This window comes from Orbicella faveolata, unplaced genomic scaffold, assembly GCF_042242905.1.
Source record: "Orbicella faveolata isolate gen_17 unplaced genomic scaffold, um_ofav_v1 contig_2, whole genome shotgun sequence".
NCBI classification, from domain to species: Eukaryota; Metazoa; Cnidaria; class Anthozoa; order Scleractinia; family Merulinidae; genus Orbicella; species Orbicella faveolata.
In genome coordinates this window covers 22,412,676-22,439,414 of record NW_028301547.1, presented here as the reverse complement: position 1 = coordinate 22,439,414, position 26,739 = coordinate 22,412,676, and the positions used below count along the sequence as shown (strand labels likewise).

At 40.2% G+C, this 26,739-nt stretch overlaps 4 protein-coding genes across 4 annotated transcripts; 3 read left to right on the top strand and 1 right to left on the bottom strand.

The window, feature by feature from the left end:
• Nucleotides 1–3,215: 3,215 nt before the first annotated feature.
• On the top strand, nt 3,216–5,000 carry LOC110063367 (ras-related protein Rap-2a-like). Its single transcript, XM_020770341.2, has one exon. It carries the CDS (start codon nt 3,998–4,000, stop codon nt 4,646–4,648), a length of 651 nt encoding a protein of 216 aa, XP_020626000.2. The 5' UTR covers nt 3,216–3,997; the 3' UTR covers nt 4,649–5,000.
• A 1,187-nt stretch (nt 5,001–6,187) lies between these two features.
• Nucleotides 6,188–10,268, bottom strand: LOC110063372 (uncharacterized). The gene is made up of 2 exons (XM_089290335.1): nt 9,889–10,268; nt 6,188–9,050 (listed from the first exon to the last, which is right to left on the bottom strand). Exons 1-2 carry the CDS (start codon nt 9,989–9,991, stop codon nt 8,077–8,079), a joined length of 1,077 nt encoding a protein of 358 aa, XP_089146461.1. The 5' UTR covers nt 9,992–10,268; the 3' UTR covers nt 6,188–8,076.
• Nucleotides 10,269–10,833: 565 nt separating this feature from the next.
• Nucleotides 10,834–13,861, top strand: LOC110063371 (small ribosomal subunit protein uS4). The gene is made up of 3 exons (XM_089290337.1): nt 10,834–11,417; nt 13,055–13,232; nt 13,790–13,861. The coding sequence occupies exons 1-2, from the start codon at nt 10,849–10,851 to the stop codon at nt 13,230–13,232; spliced, it is 747 nt and encodes a 248-aa protein (XP_089146463.1). The 5' UTR covers nt 10,834–10,848; the 3' UTR covers nt 13,790–13,861.
• Nucleotides 13,862–20,664: 6,803 nt separating this feature from the next.
• LOC110063370 (uncharacterized) lies at nt 20,665–26,037 on the top strand. Its single transcript, XM_020770343.2, has 5 exons — nt 20,665–20,986; nt 21,412–21,567; nt 23,621–23,929; nt 24,863–25,012; nt 25,582–26,037. Exons 1-5 carry the CDS (start codon nt 20,708–20,710, stop codon nt 25,789–25,791), a joined length of 1,104 nt encoding a protein of 367 aa, XP_020626002.2. The 5' UTR covers nt 20,665–20,707; the 3' UTR covers nt 25,792–26,037.
• The last annotated feature ends 702 nt before the right edge of the window (nt 26,038–26,739 follow it).

The following is a 26,739-nucleotide window of genomic DNA, read 5'->3' as shown; positions in this document are numbered from 1 at the left end:
AGAACCTCAATCTCTTTCAAATGGATGGAATATCATCAACCACCAGCACTTCAAACGCTCTGGTATATAGACTTTCTAATCATACTTGGGTACTTCCTTAATGTTCACAGACCATAATTATAACTTCTTCGGTTTTGGTCTCTGGGTTAATTAAAATACTAACTTGATGCAAGAGGCCCGTGTCCTGAAGTAAGAAGTGCACAAAGAGAATGACAAGTTTGTAGCCCCTTGATTTGGAAGTCATAGCCAGTTTATTACATTTATGGTTAAGCCATATTACATTTATGGTTGTTCAGTTTGTTACATTTATGGGCAAATTTTATTACATTTATGGTTAGTGGTTTTATTACATTTGTGGTTAAAAGTTACTACATTTATGGTTAGTATTACATTTATGGTTAATTTTTATTACATTTATGGTTGGTATTACATTTATGGTTTTTATTACATTTATGGGTGATACGTTGTATCACCTATAAATGTAATAAAAACCATAAATGTAATACCAGCCATAAATGTAATAAGAATTGACCATAAATGTAACACTGACCATAAATGTAAGAACTTTTAACCACAAATGTAATAAATTCACCAACCATAAATGTAATAAAATTTGACCATAAATGTAATAAGCTGAACAACCATAAATGTAATACGGTTTAATCATAAATGTAACAAGCTACATATTTACCCCTGAGTCAAGTGGCCACAAGCCCTGCCATTCTCTTATTTCGCACAGACAGGACAGGGGCTCCGCAAATCAAATTGGCGGACTCATTGCTCCAACATCGTTTTGGTCTCTGGGCCAAAACCCGAAAAGGCACCATTTCACAAGGGTTCCTAGAGACGCCTTTCATGTCTCAATGGATGTTGCTAGCCTTTACACGATCATCCCACAGGAGAAGGCATTCCTTTAGCATGCGAGACATACGAGGAATTCCATGAACAAAACCCTTCTAAAGGAACGTACTTTGTAAGGTCTGTAAGAGAAATGCTCAGAGAATTCTTTCCAATTAAACGGAAAAGACTATCTTCGAATACACGGAACAGCAATGGGCACGAAAGCGGCTGTTGCTTTTACCAATATTTTTAAGGCAAAAATAGAACGAGCTATCTTGAGGCAAAACACAAATAAACCACTTGCGTGGAAAAGGTTTATTGACGACATCTTCAGTTTGTGGGATCACAAACAAAGAAGATATAGAACTTTTCACTGAGAAGGTTAATGCTCACCACCCTACAATCAAATTTACTGCTGAAGTATTGCAAATAGAAACTACCTTCTTGGACACAAAAGTCTGTAAGAGAAAGAGATTCGAGAAAGAAAGAATCCTCGATGTATGTACACACTTTAAACCTACTCTGAAACCTTTCAGTACACTCACTTCAAACGTTGTCACCCAGCAGGGGTTAAAAAAGGTTTAGTTAAAGGTGAAGCATTCAGGCTTCTTAGAACGAACTCTTCAAAGGTCATATTTGAAGAGAATATTAAAGATTTCAAAACACGTCTTATCTCGAGAGGCTACCCTGAGCAAATGGTAGAAAAGACTTTCTCAGAAGGTAAATGTAAAGACAGAAAAGAAGCTCTGAAACAGAAAACGAGAACGCACAAGAAACCTCTACTCTTTGTCACGCAATTTCAACCCATTTCATTACCAAATTTGAAAGGCATAACCACAGGCAGCCCAAGCTCTCTCTATGAACCACACAAGCAACACAATATGGCATCAAATTATAAGGGTTTCTATGGGATTTTCTACAAGATATCCATGGAGATAGTTAAAGTGAAAATTCTCAATAAAAATGGCTTACCCTATTTCATACGTGTGTTGTTTGTTCCTGGTGTGGTTATTTTACCTATTGAACTTGATTTAAGCGACTTTTTTGAATTCCGGTTTTCCCTTTATAAAGAGAGGACAAGGCGAAACACCTCATTCGGAACAGCCTGCCGAACGAAGTCAAAAATCCCAGGCTAAAATGTACCCACGGCCACAAATCCACCGCAGAATTCAAGGGCAAAGGTTGATCTTTAATTTCAATCCTCTAGCCACACAATCGCAGCCCTGCGAGCGACGCCAGGCGGCTCTTCGTGTCCCCAGTGAAACGATAAAACTATGGAAGAGCTCCGTGTCGTTTGATCCGCGACCCAACGACCGTTGAAATCGGCTTGGTCATGTTGGCAAACCAAGACTCGCGGTGCCATATTGTGTTGCTTGTGTGGTTCATAGAGAGAGCTTGGGCTGCCTGTGGCATAACCACGTACGGACAAATGGCATTTAATACAAAACCAGCCACTACTCAGAGAGAGATTCAAGGAGCCGCCACCCTAAATCTCTTCATTATAGAAAAGGAAAATCGCTTAAAGACATGTTGTAAAAGCAAAGCCTTGAAGGCTTTGAAAAAAATCGAAACAAAACAGTGGCCGCACAATAGGAGTCGTGCAGGTCTGTCGCTGCCTGTTCCAGGAAGCGGGCGAGCAAGAGAAAAACGAGTGGGAATAAGGTGTCTTCGTTCGCCTCCTCTCTCTAAACTGAACAACCATAAATAAGGGAATGGCATGGCTTGTGGGCCCCTTGACTCAGAGCTAGGTAATAGGCAGTTTGTTACATTCATGGTTGTTCAGTTTATTACATAATTTATGGTCAAATTTTACTACATTTATGATTGGTGGCTTTACTACATTTGGGGTTAAAAGTTGTGACAGTTATGGTCAATTTTTATTGCATTTATGGTTGGTATTACATTTATGGTTTTTATTACATTTATGGGTGATACGCTTCGCGCTCGAAGAAAAATAAACCGCAAAAAAAAAAAAAAAAAAAAAAGAAAAAACATCCGCGGACAGACCATCATCCTCCACTCGGACAGGGTCCCTCGGTCAAGTGTCATGCGGTGCGCAAAGACGTGATCAGAATGAATTCTGGAATACTGACAAATGCAGAGAATTTCCTCGAATTAAGAACTGTTTCTCTTCGCTTTCGCTTCGTTCAGCCGAATAGAAGACATTCTATGATAAGTAAAGAAGACAAATCATCTCTGAGACACGCTGAATACGAGTTACCACTCAGAGAATATATATACGTAAACATATTATACGCTATTTCACACAAGGCTGGAAATATAGGCGGGTAAACTAGCAGGCGTCAAGTGGTGTGATATTCATAAGGAGCGGTTTATACTGGGGGGGGGGGGGGGGTACTCCTAGAAACATTGGGTGGGGGTGTGCAGCCCGCTTCCCAAAACCCTTACCCTATTTATGACCGAACTCTACGATATTCCCTACGCTAATTATGAGCTGACCAAAAATTCGAAACCTTATTTATGACCTGACCCTTAAATCAAAACACTAATTCAGACCTGCGTTATAATTAGTTCCCTAATTCAGACCAATGTTAAGTTACCGTAAACATAATTTGTAAAGGGCTTTTGTTGATTTTCTTTTCGATAATGATGAAAAAGTGGCTTCTTCTTAAAAAAAAAATACTCATATCAAGGCTAGAGTGCAAAAATCATGCCCTATTTATGACCAAAATGGCCAAAATCAGCTAAAATCGATACCCTATTTATGACCAGAGCGGCTGAAAATCCATATCCTTTGGAGCCGCACATACTTATATATCCCATATAAAGGAGTACCGCCCCCAGGGATTTATAAAGGTCTGAGTATTCCAATGGCAAATCGTACAATACAACTTGACACCTAAAAGAAATACATAATATATTACCCGGGGACGTGATGAATTCATAATTTTTCCGCTCCGTAAAAGAAATAGCATTGCGAAAGTTACCCCGGAGTACTGTAATGCCAAAGTCTAAGCTGCATAACATTTGACGAAGTTTTGTCAAATAACGTTTCCTCAGTGAAACTGTCTCGTTTCAAACTGAAGTCTCGTTAGCCTGACAAAGTATTAGGATTGAAACGAACTTTAGTAGAGTCCGATAGAGTCTTGATTCGAACGGAGTGTTTTCATCTTGTACCAAACAAGCGCGTTAAATCATGGCCTCAACTGCAGCCATTCCGCCGTTCGACTTTTGCATTTCTGTCCTGGGAAGCGGAGGCGTTGGTAAAACATCTCTGCTGAGGTCGTTTCTCGAGCAAGACTTCAACGAAAAACACGTTCCAACTCTTGATGACTACTACGTTCATAGAATGGCAGTAGATGGTACACACTTCACAGTTTGTTTTGTGGATACCGCCGGTTCATACTCCTTTCCAGTCATGAGGAAACTAGCGCTGGATTCAAGCCAGGGATTTATCGTTGTCTATGCTTTGGACAACGTGGCTTCGTTCGAGGAAGCAGTGCACACAATGGAGGAAATTTCTGCGCTTCGAGAGAACAGCGAGGATCTAGTGCCCGTCATTCTAGTTGGAAACAAGCTGGATATAGATGTCAACGAACGAGAGGTTACAGCGTGGCAAGGACATGGGGCGCTGTCGGTTCTGTTGCGTTTGGAAGGAGAGTACATCGAGACGTCGGCTAAAACTGATTTCAGAGTGGAAAAAGTCTTCATGGAGATGATCAGGACCTTAATATACAATGCCAGAGAAGTGAACAAAAAAAGGCTGATGAAGAGTGGAAGAAAGGGACTCCGTGGAAAGGGGAGAAAATTTAAGCAACGAGGAGGAAGATCGTGTAGTTTAATGTAAGAAATGGTTCTTTTCGCCCCCTCTTGGAGAGGCCGTTTTGTTTACGGAGTTAAAACAGAGATGTTTAGTTTGGTCAAAGTTATATTACTTTCATAATTTAATATATACACATACTTAGGATATTATTCTCGTGTTTATAATTTATTACATGTTGTAAATATTATTCCAGGGTCAATTTCATTAAGATATTCCTTCTTTTATCATTCGTAGAATTCCATTTCAAATTGTCTTGCGCAAAGCACACCTATGAATATATATTGTAGTCTCAGATTCAAGTACAGTGATTATTTTAGCAAGTAAAATTTATGTAAAAAGAGCAGTATTTTAATGAAATGCGTTATTATTCTGAAAATGAGATTCTCCGAGTGTTCTTACGTAACTTTTATATATTGTTAATACACAATTGTTGTCATGTGTTTGATGCGACGTCGGGGCGCAAGGCAATAAGTTGGGTTAGGCCATATCACAACACCTTACACAGGCGAGAATATTTTGCGTAATATTGTTGAAACTGCTGGCAAGTTCCCACGTTTGCAACAACAAATACACTGAATACTTGTTACGACCCCCCCCCCCCCCCCCTCGGGGCTTTTCAGTACAATGTGACCGATTCTACCCATTGTCTGTTCTTTTAGTAAGGGGTGGTGAATAGTAACTGCGAGACTTCGCGGCTAGACTAGCGTTCATCTTTGCGAGCCCGAGAAATTTTGACTTATTCAATCGCGAGACCCAGACTTCAAAGTCTTGTACGTGAGCTCAAGATGTTCGGGTTTCAGGACATTCAGATGTGACAGTCATTCAAATCGGTACCTCGGGATTCTTGGCCCTTCAAAAAATCGAGACTGGGAGACAGCTTTGTGAGAACGATAAAAAACGAGACAGTGAGACTCGAAATGAAATTCGACGAAAATTTTGCGAGACCCATAAAAAAAATCAGTTGTAAAACCCATGGGTTAAGAAGGACCATTTGCCACCCCCTTAGTACTGTCTTTTGACGCACTGGGAGCGAGGTTGATGTTAAGTTTTCAAGAAGATTCTCGAATATGACCTTACCACTTAAAAAATTGCTTCCAAAACTTCGGAGCAACAAGTATTGCCGACTGTTGGTGTTCAGAATATTTTTCAAAACATTTGACAACAGAGTTGCGCGTGATGGTGCAGTATACCCCAAGTAAATTGTAGCTTCCGAATATTTGTTTGTAGCCAACCGATTCCTTTTTAAAATACTGAAATAAACTTTTTGGATTCATTTGTGTTTTCTTGAAAATTTAGACTGTTTGCAGTCTGTGGTTCTTTAGAAAATCAGGAAGTGGTTTTAAGACGGGATGGGATTGGGACGAGACCAAGCGCCCCAACCTTTCCTCGCGTACGTTCGCGGGGATCGGGGATAAACGCCCACCGACGAGACCGCATATCCGACTGCAAGAGGAAAGACAAACCAGTTGAGTGGTCTGTGAACATTAAGCAGTAATTAGCAGGAGGAGAAGATTTTCCTCTCATAATCGGTAAGTGTATTAGTACCCACAAAATATGTCACAATTACAACAACAACAACAAAAACTTTTATTTCACGCCAGAGGTTAGAAATTTCAATGATATAGAGTGAAAACAACAATTGTGGAGGTGCAGGCTACCCGAAATTATAACCTAAGAGTTGAAAATGCCAGGCAGCCGGTTAAAAAAAATATACATTTTATATGTTTAGGTCAGAGGTACAAAACGAAACGCACTAAACGCAACCTACAGTCCTGCATGTTTTCGCGTTTCTGGAAACATTTTTAGGTTGTAAATCTGCTCGCCTCATGGCCAATCAGGATGGTGCTGGTCATCCAAAATCAGTAACATGAAACGACGGGAAGTATTCGGTCTACTCCCCATGGATAGAATGCTACTTAGTTTATCGTGGAGTCTATGCCCAGAGCATTTCATTCACTGGTGTTAATTTGTATGGGTTATTGACCAAGTGTGAGGTCAAGATGGCTGGATATTGGCCAAGTTCTTTTTTTGCGTGTTTATGGACCGAGACGGAGTCGAAGTCCATAAACTCGCAAAAAAAAGAACGAGGCCAATCAATATCCAGCCATCTTGACAGAACAAGCTTGGTCGATAAAGGATTTATTATACGGCTTTCGGGGAAATTTTTTTTGCGGGACACGACGGGTAGTCAATCACAGCGCAGGATTTGACTCATCTTGCCCGCTCACGGAGCTAGCCATACAATAAATGACATTTATACTATCTAGCTTTAAGGCACTGTGAAAGTTGAGTGTCTAGCCCAAGACTACAACAAGACGTCAGTCAGCGATCAAACCCACTGACCACTCCTGCCCAGAGTCAAGTGCAGCAATCATTAAATCGCCGCACCGTTTGTCGTGGTTTTTGAATAGGGAGCTTAACCAAACCACGACGACGACGGCAACGAGAACGTCACTAAACAAAAGGTTTAATGAGCAAAACAATAGCTGTGCACGTGCGTCATAAATCTTTGTACATTTCTTTGCCGTCCTCTGCAAAACAACAACGTTAAATGACCAAGTTCTGCGTCGTCTACTGAACGTGGACGACGACGGCTAATTTTTCGTATTTCCATTTGGAATTGAACGATGTCATTGCATATTTAGCCTAAGCACGTTTTTAGAACCATGGGCGCACCGAACAGATCTAGACAATCGCGAATTTTGCTGGTAAAATATAAATTCGTTTTCTACTAGGCGTAGTCCTCGGTGTCGTCGTCGTCGTTGCTTAAGCTCCCTAACGATGCACAAAGGACAACGACATTACACCATAAAAAAGAACTTTAAAGCTAACTAGGTGCCCATCCCTCCTGAGCTGTCACAGTCCTTGTTCTGGCCTGCAGAAGAGAAGTCAATAGTCGAGAGAGCTCCAATTAAGGGCGTGGTAAGGGCAAAGATCACGTAATGAACGAGAGACAGTCAGATACCCTCTCTACAGTCCCTATTGAGCAATCAAATTTGTATGCAGCATCATGCTGGATGAACCGTCTTCTGGGGTCGACAATGGTTGACGACATTCTCGTCTCCAGAACTACTCGTTATAACATGTTGTTAATTACGTGACCAAAAGAAACGAAAGGCCCTTGGGAGAGCTAACACACGCGCAGGCGTCGCCGCGTGACTTTTTTTGTAAATAGCATTTGTTTGATTCTCTTTCTTGATTTATAATAATACTTAAAGGGCCCTAGTCAGTCACTCCTTTGTTTTTGTTTACAAGCGAGAGTTTGGCTATTACAGTTTTTTCGGAGGATGTCGAAACGAAGGAAATCGCCGTGAAACGACTAAAGATAATTAAACATATTTCAGGAGCACAACTTACAGTAAAAGATTTCGCTTCACCATGCAATATCAATAATTTCGATAGCCTCGAAAATGGCTGAGGCTGACAACAGTCCTTTAAGTGCCATGCTCTTATTATTCCTTTCTATCGCATTTACTCAGGCTGTCACTATACTCTTTGATCCAGCTTCGTAACAGCACCGCATTTAGAGCACCATCGTGCTTATAATTAAGCTTCAAGGGATGAATGAATGCAATCTTCTTATCATATACTTCCCAAAAGTGCTCTGCCTTTCTTACCGGGGGTTCCCCGGATCTACCGGGCAGGTAAACCCCAGGGATATACTCAAAATTCTCTGCTCTATCAAGCATCCGACACATTGTTGGCACAGCAATTTCCAGAAATGAACTATGCTTGTAGAAAACGTAAGAAAGTGTTTGAAATCCATCTGCAAATTTGCCAGGAATGTAGAACACATCCGAGCGGCCACGAAAGCAGTAAAATGTGTCATTTCCATTTTGTTTGAAAACATCCATCGATTCTTTCACGTCCCATATCGAGAGTTTTCTATTTGCACCGTTCCCTTGATTACCAATCGTTCGCGGCAACCATTCATCCGCAGTAGATTCTTGTAAAGCCCAGATTTCATTGAAAGCCTTTTGGCATGTTTTTATTCCCCAGGTAGAATTCCACCAGTACCAATTTGCTGGTATACTGTAATTCAGAAACCTTATTGTCCCTTTAGGTCCTTCCCATATTTTCTCTCGGTCCATGCCAACTAGATTCCAATAATTCAACATTACGTCATCGTTGATGAGTAGATACCCAGCGTACCCCGGATGTTTCTCTATGGCACGTGACATGCACGTGTAAGAGAAGTATCCTTTGTGAATATGAGCAGCTTCTACGGAGTAGTTCGTGGCCTTGTGTGGTCCGCAGAACATGATCGTGGGAAATGCATTCTTGTACAGTGCTGTCAGGGATGGGATACTTGAATAGAAAGGATAATTGTATACAATCACCAGCACAATGTCTGAAAATTCGTTCCGCAGACAGACGAATCTCGCGTTATGGTAGACCGGACAACTTGGGAAAAGTGATATAATACCTATAATAAAATCATAAGTAGCGGTTAAAAGAGGAAAAAAAGGGAAAAATACATTCTCAGTAATTAGGAAAACTCCCCAGCTTTGATCCCAACCTAGCCTTGATTATCAGCCATTGTTCGGGGAAATGCACTCGCGCTTCCCTCCATCTCTTTTCTCGGGCAGGAACGAAGACTGTCCTCGGGAGAGCGATTGAAATTGAACCTCATCTGAGCGGCTAACTCAAACCAAATGAGGAAACATAAATTGGATTAAATAATGCAGAATTCAAGCTCGATGCTGATCTTATAACGGATCTACATTACGCTAGCTACATCGAAGGAGATCGAACTGTCCCATTATTCCAGATGTTTGACTCGCCCCCTCTCTATACTTTAGGCGGGATAGGGAATCAGCGAGAGTAATTTGAACTCTTCCCACCCACGAGGATTTAGACCCTGTAGGGCGGGGCCTTAAGAGTTCCTGTCTCTCAAGTTGAGAAGATAGTCTCATCCTAGACTAGCGTGTTGAAAAACCGCCCTTACACGAACTTCTCTATCCCTTCGAGACATACCACGATTTGCTACTGAAAAAGGGTCAGAGCTTAGAATTCTGCAGATTAAAAATTCTTGATTAAGGGTTGTTTGCTTGCTTGGTTTATGTTTAAAATTAAGAATCCATCAAAGTGTCTTTCAAAGAGAGATTTCATCTTGAACCTGCTTTGACCTTTTCTTATACACTTCGGTTTATTCGTTTAAGATTGCCCAGTGTCGGAGCTATTTTAAAAAGACTATAGCTGAAGTTAAATCTGCTGATAAGTAATCTCCTATACAAATGAGCAGTGCAAAGTTATTCTCTCACCATGCCAGATGCCATACACCAACAACGCTATGAAAATGGCCACCAGACTTCGAGGCGATTTTAGAATGTTGCCACGAAATATGTGAGAAGGCATTGCTTTCATCCAGGTCCATTTTCATCGTCAGCTGATTTCGATTTTGTTCTCTAGGTCTGCTGGTATGCGGGCTTTCAGCAAAACATGATAAAGAACATCCTTGATAATCATGTATGAAAGTCGGCCTTTTAAAGTATATCAGGCGCTATTGTCCTTGGTCACCTGCTATGATGAACAGGTATTCGACAGCTAGTTCAAGAACATTGAAGGTTATTGCCCGTATATAATAAGTGAGCCGTAACTTCACACAACAATTCACACTTTACTGAACTGATATGATCAATATTTTCTCTCTTTAAAGCTGCAACAATTGAGTTAAATAACTCGGTGCTGTAAAGTTTTAATGCTGTAAGTTGCAACAGTCCCAAAGTTAATCACGTTCCATGCACTTTGTTTTGCGCCTCTGGAAGGGCAACTGGAGAGGTCACCAGAACTTCAGCTGCCTTCTCTGTCAGCGGCGGCTCTAACTGCTGGAAGGCATGCACGCCTGAACCTGCGATTCGGGATAGCAGTCGTGCGCTCATTGGTTGAGGATCAGCCAATAAGATCAGTCAGTGTTTTCGCTTTTCGATAGTGTCTGCGCGAAAAGGATTTTTCTGGCCAGACCTATCTGTTCATTAAATAAATCGCATTGTTTAATAATGGGAAAGAAATGTACATGAGAGGAACGATGTACATAGCACGGGCTCTGGCACTCTGCGAGGGGTCGACATGAATTTACACACCTATAATCCCATCCCTCAGACATGAAGGTAAATGAATTGGGCAAAACATATTTAACTAATTTTGTGTAATAATACCTACCCTACAGCCTCTATTAAAATTGAAATATGTAACAAAAAAAGTATTGCGATCTAAGGGAAACGATGTGGGTCGATGGTCTTACCGGTACTGCCGATAGAGAGATACTGGTGCCAAGTGTAGCTTATTTTGCTCTAGAGGGGGGTCCGGGTAATTCGTTATTCCCTCTCCACGTGGTGAAATGCTCTGCGGCCGCTCTTTCCGTTCCTTTTCATCGCCATTTTCTCTTCAGCAAGATGCCGAAGATTGTGTGTAGTAAAACCTACACGACTCCAAGGCGTCCCTTCGAGAAAGAGCGCCTGAATCAAGAGTTAAAGATTATTGGAGAGTATGGACTTCGTAACAAACGCGAAGTGTGGCGTGTGAAGTACACCCTGGCGAAGATTCGTAAGGCTGCCCGTGAGCTTCTGACATTGGAGGAGAAAGACCAGCGAAGGTTGTTCGAAGGCAATGCCCTTTTGCGTCGTCTTGTGCGTATTGGCGTGCTCGACGAGAGTCGAATGAAGCTCGATTACGTGTTGGGTCTGCGTATTGAAGATTTCTTGGAGAGGCGCCTTCAAACGCAAGTGTTTAAGCTTGGTTTAGCTAAGAGTATTCACCACGCTCGTGTTCTGATCAGGCAAAGACATATTCGGTAAGTCTTATCAGACCAAACTGATGCTTTGAACACACAACGTAACTACCATGAACTGAATTAAATATCGTTGAATACTTTGTATCGTTAGTTGAACGTTCTAGTGTTCAAACGGTTGTAGTTAGTGATCTTTTTACCGAAGCTTAAGTTGAAACGAATATTCGAGGTTGATGATTAGTTAAAAATTAAGCGTAAGTTATAGGACTAAATTGTTCTTAAGCTGAAAAAGTATCAAGTGCAAATTTTATTTCTGTTAAAACTGGCGTGATGTTATCCTGGTTCAAATCTCATATGGGGATGTTCCATTAAATTTCTGCCTGGTGTGTGACACCCAAATTGTCATTACTTATGAAGGCTTCTTGCCAGGTCACAAACTTTTGGAGGTTACTTCTTAAGCTTATATTCTAACAGCCTCTGTGCTAAAAGTTGCCGTCCCCTAGGATTTGCAGTAGTACAACAACAACAAGAAACTTTATTCACTCTTGAACATTAAGATAAATTAACTCGTTAATACGTTTTTGCTGTTTTACAGCAGGGAGTATCAAGTAGATAAGAAGACTTTATTGTCCCTTTAACAAATTGACATCAGTTTTTCATGCGTCTGTCCTGTTATTGATCATTAATTTCAACATAACATTGTCAAAGTAACTGTGGATCCACAAGGTGATAGGTGAGTGGATCTGCGAACTACTTTGACAATGTTATGATGAAATTCTTTGTCAATAACAGGACAGACACATGTTTTTTTGTGATAACAAATTGTTTGCTCTCGCTTATTGATGCATCGTATGAATTATAAATTCATGTGTCTGTCCACTTATTGCCAATGGAAATTAGACACAGAGTGCACAAGAATGGCAGCAGTTCTAAAAATGATGTTTCAGTATTGGTACACAGATGATTTCGTAAAAACAAAGGTGGTGAAGTTTATTGGTTCACTAACACTCAATGTCCCGACCTTGTCTGTGTTGCCATCTATTTTATTCTAAACAGACTCGTGGTGAAATGGAATTGAATTTGGTCTATATGGAAACAGAATTCTGGGAAATTTATCAACTTTCAAATTCTGAAGGTTTTAACTTTTGAACGGATTTTGTAGGGGATGAAAGTATTGGGATGAAAGTATTGCAATGTAGACTTCATAAGAATTGCAGCCAATGAAGAAAGTTTGGGACAACAATTTTGGAAAGTGCGAGTTCTTGCCAATATCACATTTATTTAGTACTTAAATACAGCTGGGTCAAATGTGCAATGGACTTCTCAGTGGGAAATTTAAAATAACTGTGTTTAAAATCTACGTAGTATTTTTTAAAAAATTGTTTCATATTACTTTTAGTTTAACATAAGTGGCTACAACAGTACAAGATCCTTGTCCAAATGTCTCCAAACCTTCTTACTGGTAATGTGTAAGCAGCTGAAGAATTCTTATCACAATTGTGAAAAAACTGATGATTTTTCGTGCTGCATCTCAGTCCTGTAAATATGTCCTTTATCTTGAACTTTAAATTGTGGTTGAAATTGACAACCACATCCCTGCGTTGACAACTTCTCTTCCACTGTTCTCGTGACCTGATTGAATGTTACAAAATAGTGACTTGAACTTGTTGTAAGTCTTGCATGTAACTTTTCTTCACCAGTGTGCGTAAACAGCTTGTCAATGTCCCATCATACATTGTCCGTCTCGACTCTCAGAAGCACATTGACTTCTCTCTGAACTCACCTTATGGTGGAGGGCGTCCAGGGCGTGTCAAGAGAAAGAACATGAGGAAGGGGCAGGGTGGTGGCTCTGATGGTGAAGAAGAGGATGAAGATTAGGTGAGTACATAAGTATAAATGTTGCAAAACTGGCTCAGTTTAACCCATTGATGCCTGCATAAAATTGCATGTGACCCACCTCTAGTTCCCTGGAGTTTTTGAAATATTTCAGAGCGAGCACAAGCACAGAAATAAATCATATGCACAGTAACTACAGTTACAAGATTAGGTTTCAAGACATCGGTCACTAAAAGTTAATAAATGAAGGGCCAAAATATTAAAAAATATCATCAAAAAAACTCAACCTGATGTGTAAAACTGATAAGAAAACAAGCAATTATATTATTTCTTTGCTGTGCAACAAAATGCCCAATGGAAACTGAGAAAATTGGGTATTCAAAAATGAGTTAATAATCGACTTGGTGGACAAAACAGAATTTCCATTCACATAATTTTAACTGAAATGGAACTTTTAAGGGTTATATTCTAATTTAGTTACTTGTAAAGTAGTTGTGTTTTACAGAATATACAAAATGTAAGGGATATCAATTTGTGAGTTCAATTCCTCTTTCTGAACATGTTTCTTTTTATTTCTTTCTCCCCATGATGACCTTTAGACAGAAGATCAGATGACACCTCTTCTCAAAATTGTAATATGGCTGAACTAATAAACAGCTTGTTCTGATTAAGAGAGTGTTAACTTTGTGTTCAGTTCCCTGCACAATGGCAAATTAAGCTGATTTGATAAATGCAATTGAAAAACAAAAGTCACTCTGCTCTTTTTACTCAGTTTGGATTGTTATGAAATGTATACCCAAGGTTCATACGGGTCCTAGAAAACCTGGAAAGTCCTGGAATTTTATTGTGGCATTTTCCAGGACTGGAAAGTCCTGGAAAAAGTCTACTGGTCCTGGAAAGTTCTGGAAATCTGTTAAACTCACGTAAAAAAACATGAAATGTATGGCAGACAGTAAGGAGAATTAACATTAAGATAATGGGAATGAAGGGTTAATGTGAATTTTAGAATCCTGGAAAAATCAATCTGAGTCCTGGAAAAGTTCTGGAAATTTGTTTCTGAAAAAGGGTACAAACTCTGTATACCCTTGTAATCAGAAAAGGGAACTTTTCTGAAAAACATTCACTTCCTGTATAGTACACTGTAGTAGTTCAACAAAGAAGACTGTTGTCTTCCATTATAAAATGAAGATAGTGTAGCAAATTCTTTGTGGTAAATTGATGAATTTGCTGCATGCAGACATCCACAACATTCAAAAGGAAACATTTCTGTGCATAATTTTGTTAACTTTTTATCATAATATATTATTGTACTGAACAATGATCCATTAAGACGTGGTGGGTCAATGGAGAAAACAACTATTTGTCTTCCTATCAAGCTTACCTTACCCTCTCACTGCCACAATTTCTGCCTCAATTCAAGTAGTTAATTAACATTTTACTTATAAGTGAGGTACTGCTTGCCCCCTCAAGTGGCCCATCTGTTCCATCTCCTACAATGTAGAGGCAAATTTAGCCAGTAAGAAATGGTGATTAAATGACTTGGTATTTTGTATGACAATGTAACCATGATTTAATATCTCTGAATTTAATTTTCCCAAAGAGGTTTCCTGGCACCCTGTTTTGGTAAGCGTGCTGGACGTGGGATCTGGCAGTGAAATATTTAAGCCCGGGGCTGCTCTTGTGTGGTGTTGAATGAGAACACCTCTCTTTAGGGGTTCTTTTTATTCAGGTGTTAAATTCAGTACGAACAAATTTATGCTGGGAAAACTATGCACTGAATAGTAGAGGTTGTTATGCTGCATCAGGTGCTGCACTAAGGCCTTGTAAAAACCGGTTTATGATACCTGCTGTCTGTTGATGTTAAATTATCCAACAACTGGGCCCTGTCATGGAAACAGCTAAATGAAACACAACTTTTAACCCCTTGAGCCCCAATAGTAATCACAATAAATTTTCTCCTTGTATTATCAAAAGTTCATCATTGGAGAGGTTATGAGGATTCAGGATATGATCACCCAGAATAAGTTGCTTGACATCTTAACAACTTTTTTCCACTGCTGCCTTGAGAACCATCTATGTACTCAAAAGGACAATTTATATTTTGACATTGGGTATTAAAGGGTTAATTTTAGTTTATTTTAATTCAAGACTAAAGGAAGCCTCTGTTTTTCCCCTGTTTTGTCTTTGATTCTTCAATGGTTAATCCACCAACCATACAATTTTAGCCAATTTGAGAACAAGCTCAATCAGAATGCAAATAATTCTTTTATGAAAGGTTGACTTGAGGCAGGTTTGCGAACCCTGTGATGTTTTGGTTGGGGTGTGAGCCACTGGGAATCTGACACCCTTACCTTAGCCTACGAACAGGCTCCCGGCGAGGGCGAAAAAATAATCCAGCGAGTAAAGCGAGCCAACGAGCGTGAAAAACCGAATTTAGCGAGTAAAGCGATCGTGGCATGGCCCCACCCCACTTGCCTCACACGCCAAATTCTTTTTTTTTCGGCTCTCGCGCAGCTTGTTCGCAGGCTACCCTTACCTTAGAGCGAACCACAATCGACTTCGTTTCACTGAAGTATTTCTCCTAGATTCGTTATTTTACAGAAATAGTTATAGTTACAGTCAGCTGCTGTAAAGCAAGCCATGCTTTGTATTTCCATGTACATTGTCGGTTTGGTGTTAATTCAAAAATTTACATTTAGCCGGGGCGGATTTTGGAGAGGGAGGGAGGGGGGTGGTTGCAATAGGTGGCTAGCCACAACCCTTTTGGAGAAACAAAAAGAGAATTAAAAAGGTTCAGTATATTACGGCAGAAATAAAGGCAAACTCTCTGGACAGCTACCTCATTGTAATTTCTACTTTGTGGCATACACCTTATTCCAAAATGGCCGTCATTTTAGTATTCTTTTGTTTACTTGAAAATGAGCCCTTGTTGCCTCGTTCAAGGGAAAATATTCTTTTTAATTTCGAGTTTAAGAACGAGGCCACAAGGGCTAATTTGCAAGTAAACAAAAGAATACTTAAATGACGGCCATTGTGGAATAAGGTGTATTGATAGTACTTCTAGTGAAGCGGTTTTCAATTACGCTCCAAGTGTCAAATTGCAACATATTGGGAACGTGCCCTCTCGATCCTGAAAAATCCTCCATCCACCGCTGTGTAGATCCTTCATACCACTAATCATTCCCGGAGAGTATTATAAGAGCGATCGTCACTGACGTCATTGTTTGACATTAAAAAAAAGAGCGTGTACGAAGAACCTACATTTTTTGAAGTCTGGCAAAATAAGTTCTTGTATTTTGGGGTAGTTATGGGCAATTTAGGTTCAGTAGGTTCTTAATTAGGTTCTTAATTTCTTTGAAGGAGACACAGTTGTTGATTACCAGAAAAAATAAATTCACTTGGGTTTGGTCCTTGAACATGTAGTATTTATTCAAAACTGTGTAATGTACTTTCTTGAAATACAAATATGCAATCTCAAATTGACACTCTTTGGTTAAAATGTTTATCATAATTTAACGGTAACCCACATACAAGAACTGCTTGATCTTGCTTGGCTAAACAGGTTATTTTCGGGTATTAAAATAGCAAATTTCTGCCAGCAGGTTCTTAAACCACTAGTTTCTTACATGCGGTTTTTTCTGCCACATAGCTTGCCAGCAGGCTCAGGTTGGAGCACAAGCGCGCGCGGCATAGCCGCGAGCGGATCGCTTTGCTCTTCGCCGCTCGCGCGTGTGACTTGAAGGTGAGCCTGCTCCCAGGCTAACTGTAACACAACTTTGCGCTGAATAGGTATGGTGCTTGATACGAATTGACTCCAAACATTTTTAGAGCTTTTGAAACTTAGTTATTGGCGAACTTTTTTGGCTCTTCGGGTCTAGAATTTGAGGAGAAATTGCCTTTCCTAAACTGCAAAATTTCTGAGTGGTAAAAGCGCTAATGAGCTTGGAACATTCTTTGTAAAATATTCATAATAATTTTCAGTAAGCCCGCGTCGTATTACAAATCTAATATATTATTGTAAACAAAGATTCCACTGTTGCAGGGCAAAACCCTGATTTCTGCCGTACCACTACGTCTTTCTTCAGCAATATTTTCTCAGGAAGTCAGAAAATAACGTAAATTTATGTTTTAAAGAAAAGAAAGTGTGGGTGATTACGATGGAATGTAAAAAAAGTACAAATTGTGAGGATCACCCAGTTCAGTGTTGCATTACTTGTTGAGTTTGTTCCTTTTCGGAGGTGCTTCGCTTCCAAAAACCATGACATGGTTACAGTCATTAATTACGATGATTTTAATGTTGACAATTCTTGCTTCCATTATTAATTATGAAATAAATTTTGACCTTGTCCCATGGGTCTCTTCCGTCGAGGTTCTACGGTGGCGTTTGTACAGTAATAAGCCAGCCCCAGTGTGGCGTTCCCCTCCTCCTCCCCCCCCAAAAGTCAAATGCCCCGGGGGATGGGGAACGAGCGGGCTTGAAATTGAGGGAACCCTTACCCTAAAGTTCCCGTTAATTGTAGAGATGTTCCCTAAAATTGATGCAAACAATATCCCTTGTAAATATTCTTGTTCTGCGGCCATTTCAATTTTAGAAGGAAAAGATAACAAACAGCAGTTACAAGCATTTCAACTAGACAACGCTTGGTCTATGGAACGTCAAGTAAATATTGTTTGTTTTCTTTTCCTTATGACATATCCCTTGTTTCCTTGAGAACCCCTAACCCCTGGCAAGCTTTCTGTTGGGGGAAAGCGGCAGGCGACTATCTTATTTTTAGCATTGGCGTTCTGTGTTGCACTGGACAAATCAGTATTTATTTACGAATGAAAATGCTACGATCGGTATAGAATATTGTTTACAACGAGAGGACACAGAAGAGAACTTTCCGGCGTTCTCTGTCAATGAAATAAATTTAGGAATGAAAAACTATTTTGTCGCTGACCTGAGACAAGATCCGGATGTCGAATATTGCATCTCAGATGTAGGATGTCAGGGGCACCCAACGACCGTTTTCTCTCGAATGCTGTTAGACGCTGTTTTAGGCTATCTGGAGTACTTTTAAAGCTCTGTAGGTTAATTTTAGGTTGCACTAAAAAATTTTTATCTGTTCGGATATTCTAGGGGAACTTGAGTATTCTCGAATTTATTAGGGCTTTTTTGTCCATTTCCCGAAAACCTTAGGTCTTATCGCCTTTCCGAAAATGATAGCTGACCTTTTTTCGGTACCCAAAACGACATTTTCAACAGTCCGAAAACAACAGACATTAAATTTCTCATATCACGAAAGTTCGAGGTGCCAATTCTCTCAAGAAAATCAGAGGGGATTAAAGGCCTTCCGAACAGATAATTTACCGAAACGATCCGTTGGGTGCCCCTGGGATGTCGAATATCTAAGGACGTGCTATAACAAATCACAACAACAAAACATATCGGATTCTCGGAAGTACGATTTCTAAAAAGGAAAAATCCCTCAGACGAAAATACGAAGTAGGTCAAAATGTTTTTCATCACACCCGCTTATTACATAAAGCAAACAATACAAACTCGCGGTATTGTCAAGATTGAAGTGATCTGAAGTGTTCAGTGATGAAAAACGGAGATGCCTTCGAATGACAACACCTAACTGACATGGCATAATTACGTAACCTTCATACCAACATGATTACGTTATAAGTCATGTGACCCAACTAGAACAATAAAGGCACCCACTAAGAAAATTCCAATAACGGAGGCTTTGGAAAAAACAGTAAAGAACAAAAATTAGCGATAACACGTTTCGTTGACTTGGTTCATCATTTTGTTTTATAAGACTAAAAGTCAGATTCTTGCGAGTTTTTTTCTATATTAAGAATGCGTGTGAAAGTCTCGTTGCATGTGATTAAAAACTCTACAATGTGGAATGTGGAGAGTGTTAATTAAGTACCAAATAGTTTTGCTTTGATTGAGTCAGACTGAGTGTTCAGTTTAGGTTTCTTTACTTGGATAAAAAGCACTTCGTAAATGAAGCATTCAAATTTTCCACGACATTCTTAAGAATGGTAATATAAATAGGCCCCTTCTGATATATTAAAATTCAACTTAATAGTGAGGGCTAAATGACACAAACAAAAGAAATGAATAAACATGGCCATTCAAGTGCCTTTGTTTGTGTCCTCTAGGCCTCACTGCCAAGCTGAATTTTAATATATCGAAACCAGTATATTGTTTCGGAATAAAAAGCATTTCAATGAATACTTCGGCCACATTGTTATTTAGATCAAAATAATTTAAGTATGCGCTAAAGATAACGAAGGAAATCGTCAAGGAACGGTGAAGAAGCCGATCTCGTTTTCCTTATCACTCTGTAAGTCCACTCTGTTAGGTTTTTTTGGATATCGCCTCATTGTGGAGAAATCTTTTGCGTTTGTTTTTTGGCACTCGCGCCCACCCCAGTCCCCGAGTAGTGACACCTGACTATCAACTTTCAGAGTCATGCAGAGGCATGCGAACACCCCATTCACAACAGAAATTTATCACTCAAAAACACTTACTGATCAATAATCATCGTATTGGTTAAGCCCCGAAATTGATAAATTTGTCGGTCGGCATATTTCAAAAGCAGTGAATGACGCGCGATTTCTGCTCAACCAATGATTTCGTGTTTCGCTGCCGATCAGGAAAAGCTGTTTGCCTCGACGGGTTTAAAAGGTCACGTCTGTGGATCTTGACCCATTTTTCGTCTTTTTTACACAATCAGGGTTCGAGTTTTGCGTCGTAATTATGATTGACGGAAGCTAAGCAACGCAATCGCTATTTAGAGTTCGCGTGTTTTTAAAAAAGCGCAGTTAGAAATACAATGTCATACTACGGTCCAATACTTTATTTGTTTGTTGGTATAGCTGAATATAGAGTAAGGACTGAAGCCATTCCCTTTAAAACTGAAATTGGCATCGAAACTCCAGGAGTTGAACTGAAGACTGAGACATTATGCGCGAAACGCATTCTGTTAGCGATCTATTTCAGTGATCGAAAAATTTTATTTTGTGACTGATCGTAAATTTTATTTTGTGACTCGACTAACTGTTATGTTGATGAGTTGAACGGCACATTAGCCATGAACAATCAAATTATATTGCTTGTGAAAATGAAGTAACAGAAACGTGCACGCTATCCCAACAAGTTAAACTACCAACATCACTTACTTGTCAGAACATGAACGAGTTGCCAACACCATCTTTTATCAATAGATAAGTGAGGCCTCTCGAGGAACTGTCCTAACTTAGAGTTACTATAAGGCGGGCTGATACTGATATTATCGACCGGGTAGATATTTATACATCATGCATAATATGCGGTGAACGTTTTTTAAAACATAATTACAAGGTTCACCTGTGTGATTAATAACTGACAGGCCTGAAATCCATCTGATTGGTTGAGCGGGTTTAATAGCCCTCCTTTGAAGGAGGAAAACAAGACTGAAAAGCTCTAACACAACATCCTTACGCCATTCATGTTCTCGGCGATCCAGTGGTGAGTCAGCATGAAGGTCCTCGGTCTAACGTTGTTGGTTGTGGCGGTGTTTCTGTCGGAGTCCAAAGCGGCTGAAATGAATGAGTATCAAATGGTGTCGCTAAACAATGGGGCTTACAACGTGCTGTGGAAATACGACATGTTAAAGGACACCTTTATGTTCAACGTCACTGTGAACGCGACCGGCTGGGTTGCATTTGGCGTGTCAAAATCCTTCGGACAGATGAATGGCTATGACGTGATCATTGGGAGCGTTGGAGGCATGCACATGAACGAGTCATACTCTAAGGTAGGTTAACTTAACTTTTTCGGGACTGTACTGGTTAAGGAACGCACTGTTTAGCGAGAGAAACTGGATGGGAAAAGCGCGCGGACACGGAAGTCGCTAGCTGGCAAGCTAGTTTGCTCAACTTACGCACGGACCATGAGGACTTTTGAGTCTGGAGAACGAAGTAAAAAGCTGCAAAGAACACATTTACCCTTCGTCTTAGTAGTCATTTGTGAACGGAAAAGAAGGAGAATCGATCGAATTGGAGTCATAATATATAGCTAACAACTAAGAGGGAAAAAGAGCATACCTTTTAGTTCGTATATATTGGTTGTTTTCGTTTGCGGTTTTTAAACTTTACACTATGCACAAACTTTAATGTTTATGGCAATCAGTTTAAAAAATAAATAGCTTTCTTAGCTTTTTGCTGTCTTCTATTCGTACAGGATTATTTCACGAGAATGCGAGCCATGCCGATGCCAGATGCAGAGAATATGCAAAATATCATGCTGACTTCAGCTTCGGAAATGGACGGATACACAAACCTGGTGTTTCACAGGCAGAGAAAAACTGGTGACACCGTCACAGATGTGGAAATTATGGTATTAAATGTCACTAAACTAATACATCATATAGTTTACACTGAAAAGGGGCTTTTTTTCCATAAGTAGCGATACACAAATTACACTGAACTGTTGCGGTGATCTCGACTCAAAGAAGGCCTTGTGTTCAAGGGGGAATGGGCGACCGGCCGGCTGCTGCTATCATTAATTATCTACGAGGTTACTCATTCCCACCTCATTAAAATTTGTCTCTAAATCATCGATGGCCTTTGAAAGTGTGAAGGATGTCCGTTATAATCTTTTAGTGCTATGACTCTAAGAAAAGAATTCTGGCGTAGCTTGTAATTTCGCGCTCTCAGATCGTTTCGTTTCCCCGCGAATGTTTGTCGCGCAAGGTGGCTTGCGCAAGTTTTCCATAACCTGCGATAAGGCGCTTTCCTTTCTTGGTCAAACGAGGAAAAAAGAGAAAATAACGAACGCCCGATTTCAGGTTGATTCTCTTTTACAAGCGTGACCGAGATCTTCAAATATACACTTCAATACAAACAATATTTCAGTTTTAAGGAGTGTTTAAAACTACGTGCGTTCGAACCTTAAACCTTCGAATGTGGCCATTCAAATGCAAGCTACCGAGAAATTTATTCTTGTAATTAATTAATTATATTTTCACTTTAATTGGGCACTCCCAGCCGTGGTTCGGTTTTTCGTGCAAGCACCGGCAGCATTTGTTGTTCCTGCGTGTATGTGACTCCCTTAAACGGTCAAAGATGATTGACAGCGACTCTAAAATAACCGTCTGAAAAACGACTAACAGACCGCAAATGACTTGCAGTAAATCATTACGTGAGTACGTAGCAACCGCATTATATTGGATGCCTGGCATGGAACTATCTCGAGTGTTATTAGCGTGGTACGTGTGTTTATCGTGCCCTTTGAAGTGCGAATAAAAACCGATTTAGCAGCGCACTTGAGCCTCACTTGACGTCAATACGAAAAATTAAGTTTAGATTATTCTGATTATTCTATGTGGCATGTTAGAGCATGTTAAAATTTGGAAGCAAATCTTGGTTGTTACTAACAATGCACCGGATACATCGTAATATCACTAATATCGCATGAACATTTAGACGTTAATATCAATATCGCTTGTAATGAATGAATATTGCACGCGGCATCCATCTGCCATATTGGCTATGTGACGCAGCATATTTACCGCACAACGAATTACTATTTTTCACCACAAATTTCATAACGCACGCATGGTAGCGGAAAAAAACATTCCGTAAAATTCGCAGGAAATCAAGCTTCTTCACGAAAAATGTGTGAGATCCAATTTTCGCAGGCATGCTAGAAACGCTGAGACACATCTTGCGATAGAAGTGAACCGAACCGTTAAAGAAACAAATTAAGGTGGCTGACAATTGTTTCCAGCTCCTTCTATCACTTTGATGGATCAATGCTAGCACTCTTTGTAAAATGATCCTGTAATACTGATATCACACTAAAAGCAATCATTGTTGGGGTCTTTTTATATATCAGGTTACCATAGCAACAATACAACCTGTTGGAAACACCATTAATTTTAACTTGGTTGTCGTTTATGAAAAGGGTCTATAAGTTCTGTGGAGGGGAAGGGTTCTGGTTTTGTCCCATGTGACCGGGTCGTGCGAAGGGCCTATTGTATATTTTCCGATTCCCCATGATTCACTCTGTTTGCCCCCAAATTATGCTCAAACTATTGTCGTAAAATGCTCTTGGGAATATGCAGACCTTTCAAGGGCATTTATAACAATAGCTTATGGAAAATTTGGGGGGCAAGTGGAGTGAATTATAGGGAATTGGAAATAGAGAATTAAAGACCAAAAACGCCAAGAAATTGCGGAGGGTTTCTCTCGATGTGGCAGTTAATCTCAAATCTCCTAAGTAAGAAATTCAGGAGCTGGTGGTGTCTTTGGGATATCTTCTTCCCTAATGTAAAGTGTGATAATAGATACTTTTATAGACGCAGGGCAAGAATTGTTCAAAGTTTTGAGAACTCCTTTCGTTCTGACCAGTACTGATGTTTTTTCTTTTTTTTTTTTTAAATTCAAAGCCAGGTAAGATGTACCTAGTGTGGGCTTACCATTATACTAAGGATATCAATACGACTACTGGGGTCTTCATGCGACACAGCACCACAACGAGGGGAGGAATGGAGTACATGTTCATTGATGAAAAATACACCATTGTGGAGATAAATAACAAATACAGGCTGTATTGGGCTTATGACAGCTCAAAAGAAATGTTTTATTTTACGGTGGTGGTGCAAACCACTGGTTGGGTCGCATTTGGTGTGTCCACTCAGAGGGGCGGCATGAATGGCTATGATGTGATTGTTGGAGACAGCACAGGAGAGTTTTCGGTGAGAAAATTGATTTAAGTAAGAAGCCCTTGAACCCGGGGGGGAAGGGTACTCCCAGAAAAGTTGGGTAGGGGTGTGCGGCCCACTTTCCAAAACCCTTACCCTATTTATGACCAAAATCTGCGATTTTTACCACCCTATTTATGACCTGGCCAAAAATTCGATACCCTGTTTATGACCCTTGTGGCTGGTACAGTTGCCCTAAACATAAATTATGAAGGACTTTTGTTGACGGTCTTATTGATAATGATGAAAAAGTAGCTTCTTCTAAGAAACATACCCGATTTAAGACTAGAGTGCTAAAACCATACCCTATTTAAGACCAAAATGACCAAACTTGATACCCTATTTATGACCAAAATGGCTTAAAAACCCTACCCTTTGGGGCCGCTCATACCTGATAGCCCATATAAGGGAGTACCCCCCCCCCCCCCCCACGGCCCTTGAAGTGACTTTACTAACAGTACTTGAGTTTTGTTGTCTCAAGTTCTTGAATACTTGAGACTACAGAATAAAACTGGAATATTGGCGTGCATACACAAATTGTAAGTCAAGAAGAAAAGGTTTCAGTTGACATCAGTATGAACCATGTTGGCTTGCCGCCAAGCATAATCGTCCGGTTTGTTAGCCCTGACTAACGTCCCGAAAAAAAGGAAGACATTATCTTCATAGCGATTGTCTTGACTCTGACTCTGACGCTCTCTCAGGCTAGAGCAGTTTTCAATTGAGAGTCACTAAATCCAAAGCCAAAACATCGCTATGGGCAATTACGAGGAACACAGAAAATGCAGTGAAGCAATCAAAACTTAAAGGGATCAAGGAGAAATTAGGGTAAATTGAGAGGTTGTGTGAACCACGACCTTAGCAAGATACAAGAGAAAGTTGAACTACCATAATTCTCATTCCTATTATTTTCATTCCCATCTTCTTCAGGATTATTTGACTCGAGGAACAACGAGACCACCAAAGGATACAATTCAGAACGTCAATTTAACGAAGTACGAACAACGTGACGGTTACACATTGTTGACATTCCACCGTAAGAGAAACACCGGAGATGAAAGCGAAGACGTCGAAATAACGGTGAAGTGGTGGTTTTATTTTTTTTATTTCAAAAGAAGAGCTACCTTATGAGTGGCTTTTGATTTAGCAGCAGAAAATTAACAACAGAACTACACTGTATGTCAATGGCAAATTTCCTGTCTGAGACGCTCCTGCAGGGAAGCACGGTAGTTGTATTTCCAGTCCAAGATGATCAATACAACTACCATGATTCCCTTCAGGTGCGTCTTAGAGCCAGTATTAGCAGTGAGAGAAAAGATGTGAGGATTTTCAGCATTTTTCAACCAATCATTTTAGTTCAATTTACAAATGAAGCTTCGAACAGCAGCTTTCCTTATTCTCCTCTCGTTTTATCCCTCGCTCTCTCGTCCCAACTAACCGGGAGCCTGGAACAGACCGAGCTTGGGAGGCCTTGCAGGGGTCGACAAATTAACTCACAATTGCAACTAACATGTATACACTGATTCTAGAGGTTCTCTCTTTTTGTATTTTTCATTTTCAATGACGCTTTTCCGCATGCATCAGTAGCAGAAAGCAGAAAGAAACTCGAGGAACTGGGTAACTAACAAAAGTTTTATTCCTTTGTGTAGCCGGGAAAGATGAACATTGTTTGGGCTTACGGAACTGCTGATGTGCCTGCCGACGGCAACTTTGTTCAACACAGCCCACAAGCAAGAGGTGGAATGGAGTACACCTTTATAGAGGACACAAATGGAGGGAATGGATCCTCGTCTGTGTACACCCCATCCATCCTTGGCATCATAGCTTTGTTCTTGTTCCAACGTGTGATAGACGCGTAAACTGCATCAGAAATGTACACCGCTGACAGAGTCGCGTTTACCGAGCTGGTGATTGAATGAAAACGCTTGAAATGTGTGCTTCTTTAAACTGACGACTCGTTTCGCAATTTTCTTTTTTTTGGTAGAAAACAAGTCTTGTAGTATCTAAGTATGGTCGTTAAAGAGCAGCTAATTTTACTGAATTGTCGCACGCGTAAGGTAAGCTATTGAAAATGGAAAATAAAGGTAATTTTTTCATTGCTTTTATTTACTGACCTCGGAGTCTTCAATTCACGTATTCCTGACGGAATGGAGCTTCTAGTGTCACTCCAAACAATTTGGCTTTAAATCGTTGTTTTGTACCCAGCATTGACACAGCTCAGATGTTTAAAACGTCTAAATTTGAAGTGCGTCAAAGATCTATTTCGCAACCATTTTCTACTCCTTATTGCTAAAGAAAATTGTTTTAGTAAAGTTGTTTCTTTTGGCCCATAATTTCGTGTGCTTTGGGTGTTTCGCATTTATGTACTGAATACGTTTCTAAACTGCGTTAGTCCAGACAGATCAATCTGTTACGGCTGCTTTTAAAATTCGTCTTATGTGTTTCGTATACCTCTGGGCGAATAACACGTCTCAGAGAAATAGAAAGCTGAAACAATTATGTTCTATGCTTTGGATTTTAACCCCTTAAAGACCCCTTTCCTGGGATTCCGAGTCATTCTGAAAAATCTGACCGATTTCCGTACAACGCTGGAAACGTCGCTGGAAACCGGTATTGATCCACGCATGTGCATAACGATATCTGATGGAGGCTACCTCGTGCCCAGCGTCTTCGTTCCCCTTGACCAGCGATCGCAATTAGCGCTCGTTTCGTCAAGTCAGCATGCGCAGCGAGGAAGAAAGATTCAAGGTACGAGATTGAAGCTGTAATGCAACGTTCTTTGTTACTTGTCAACTGTCCGCTTTTGT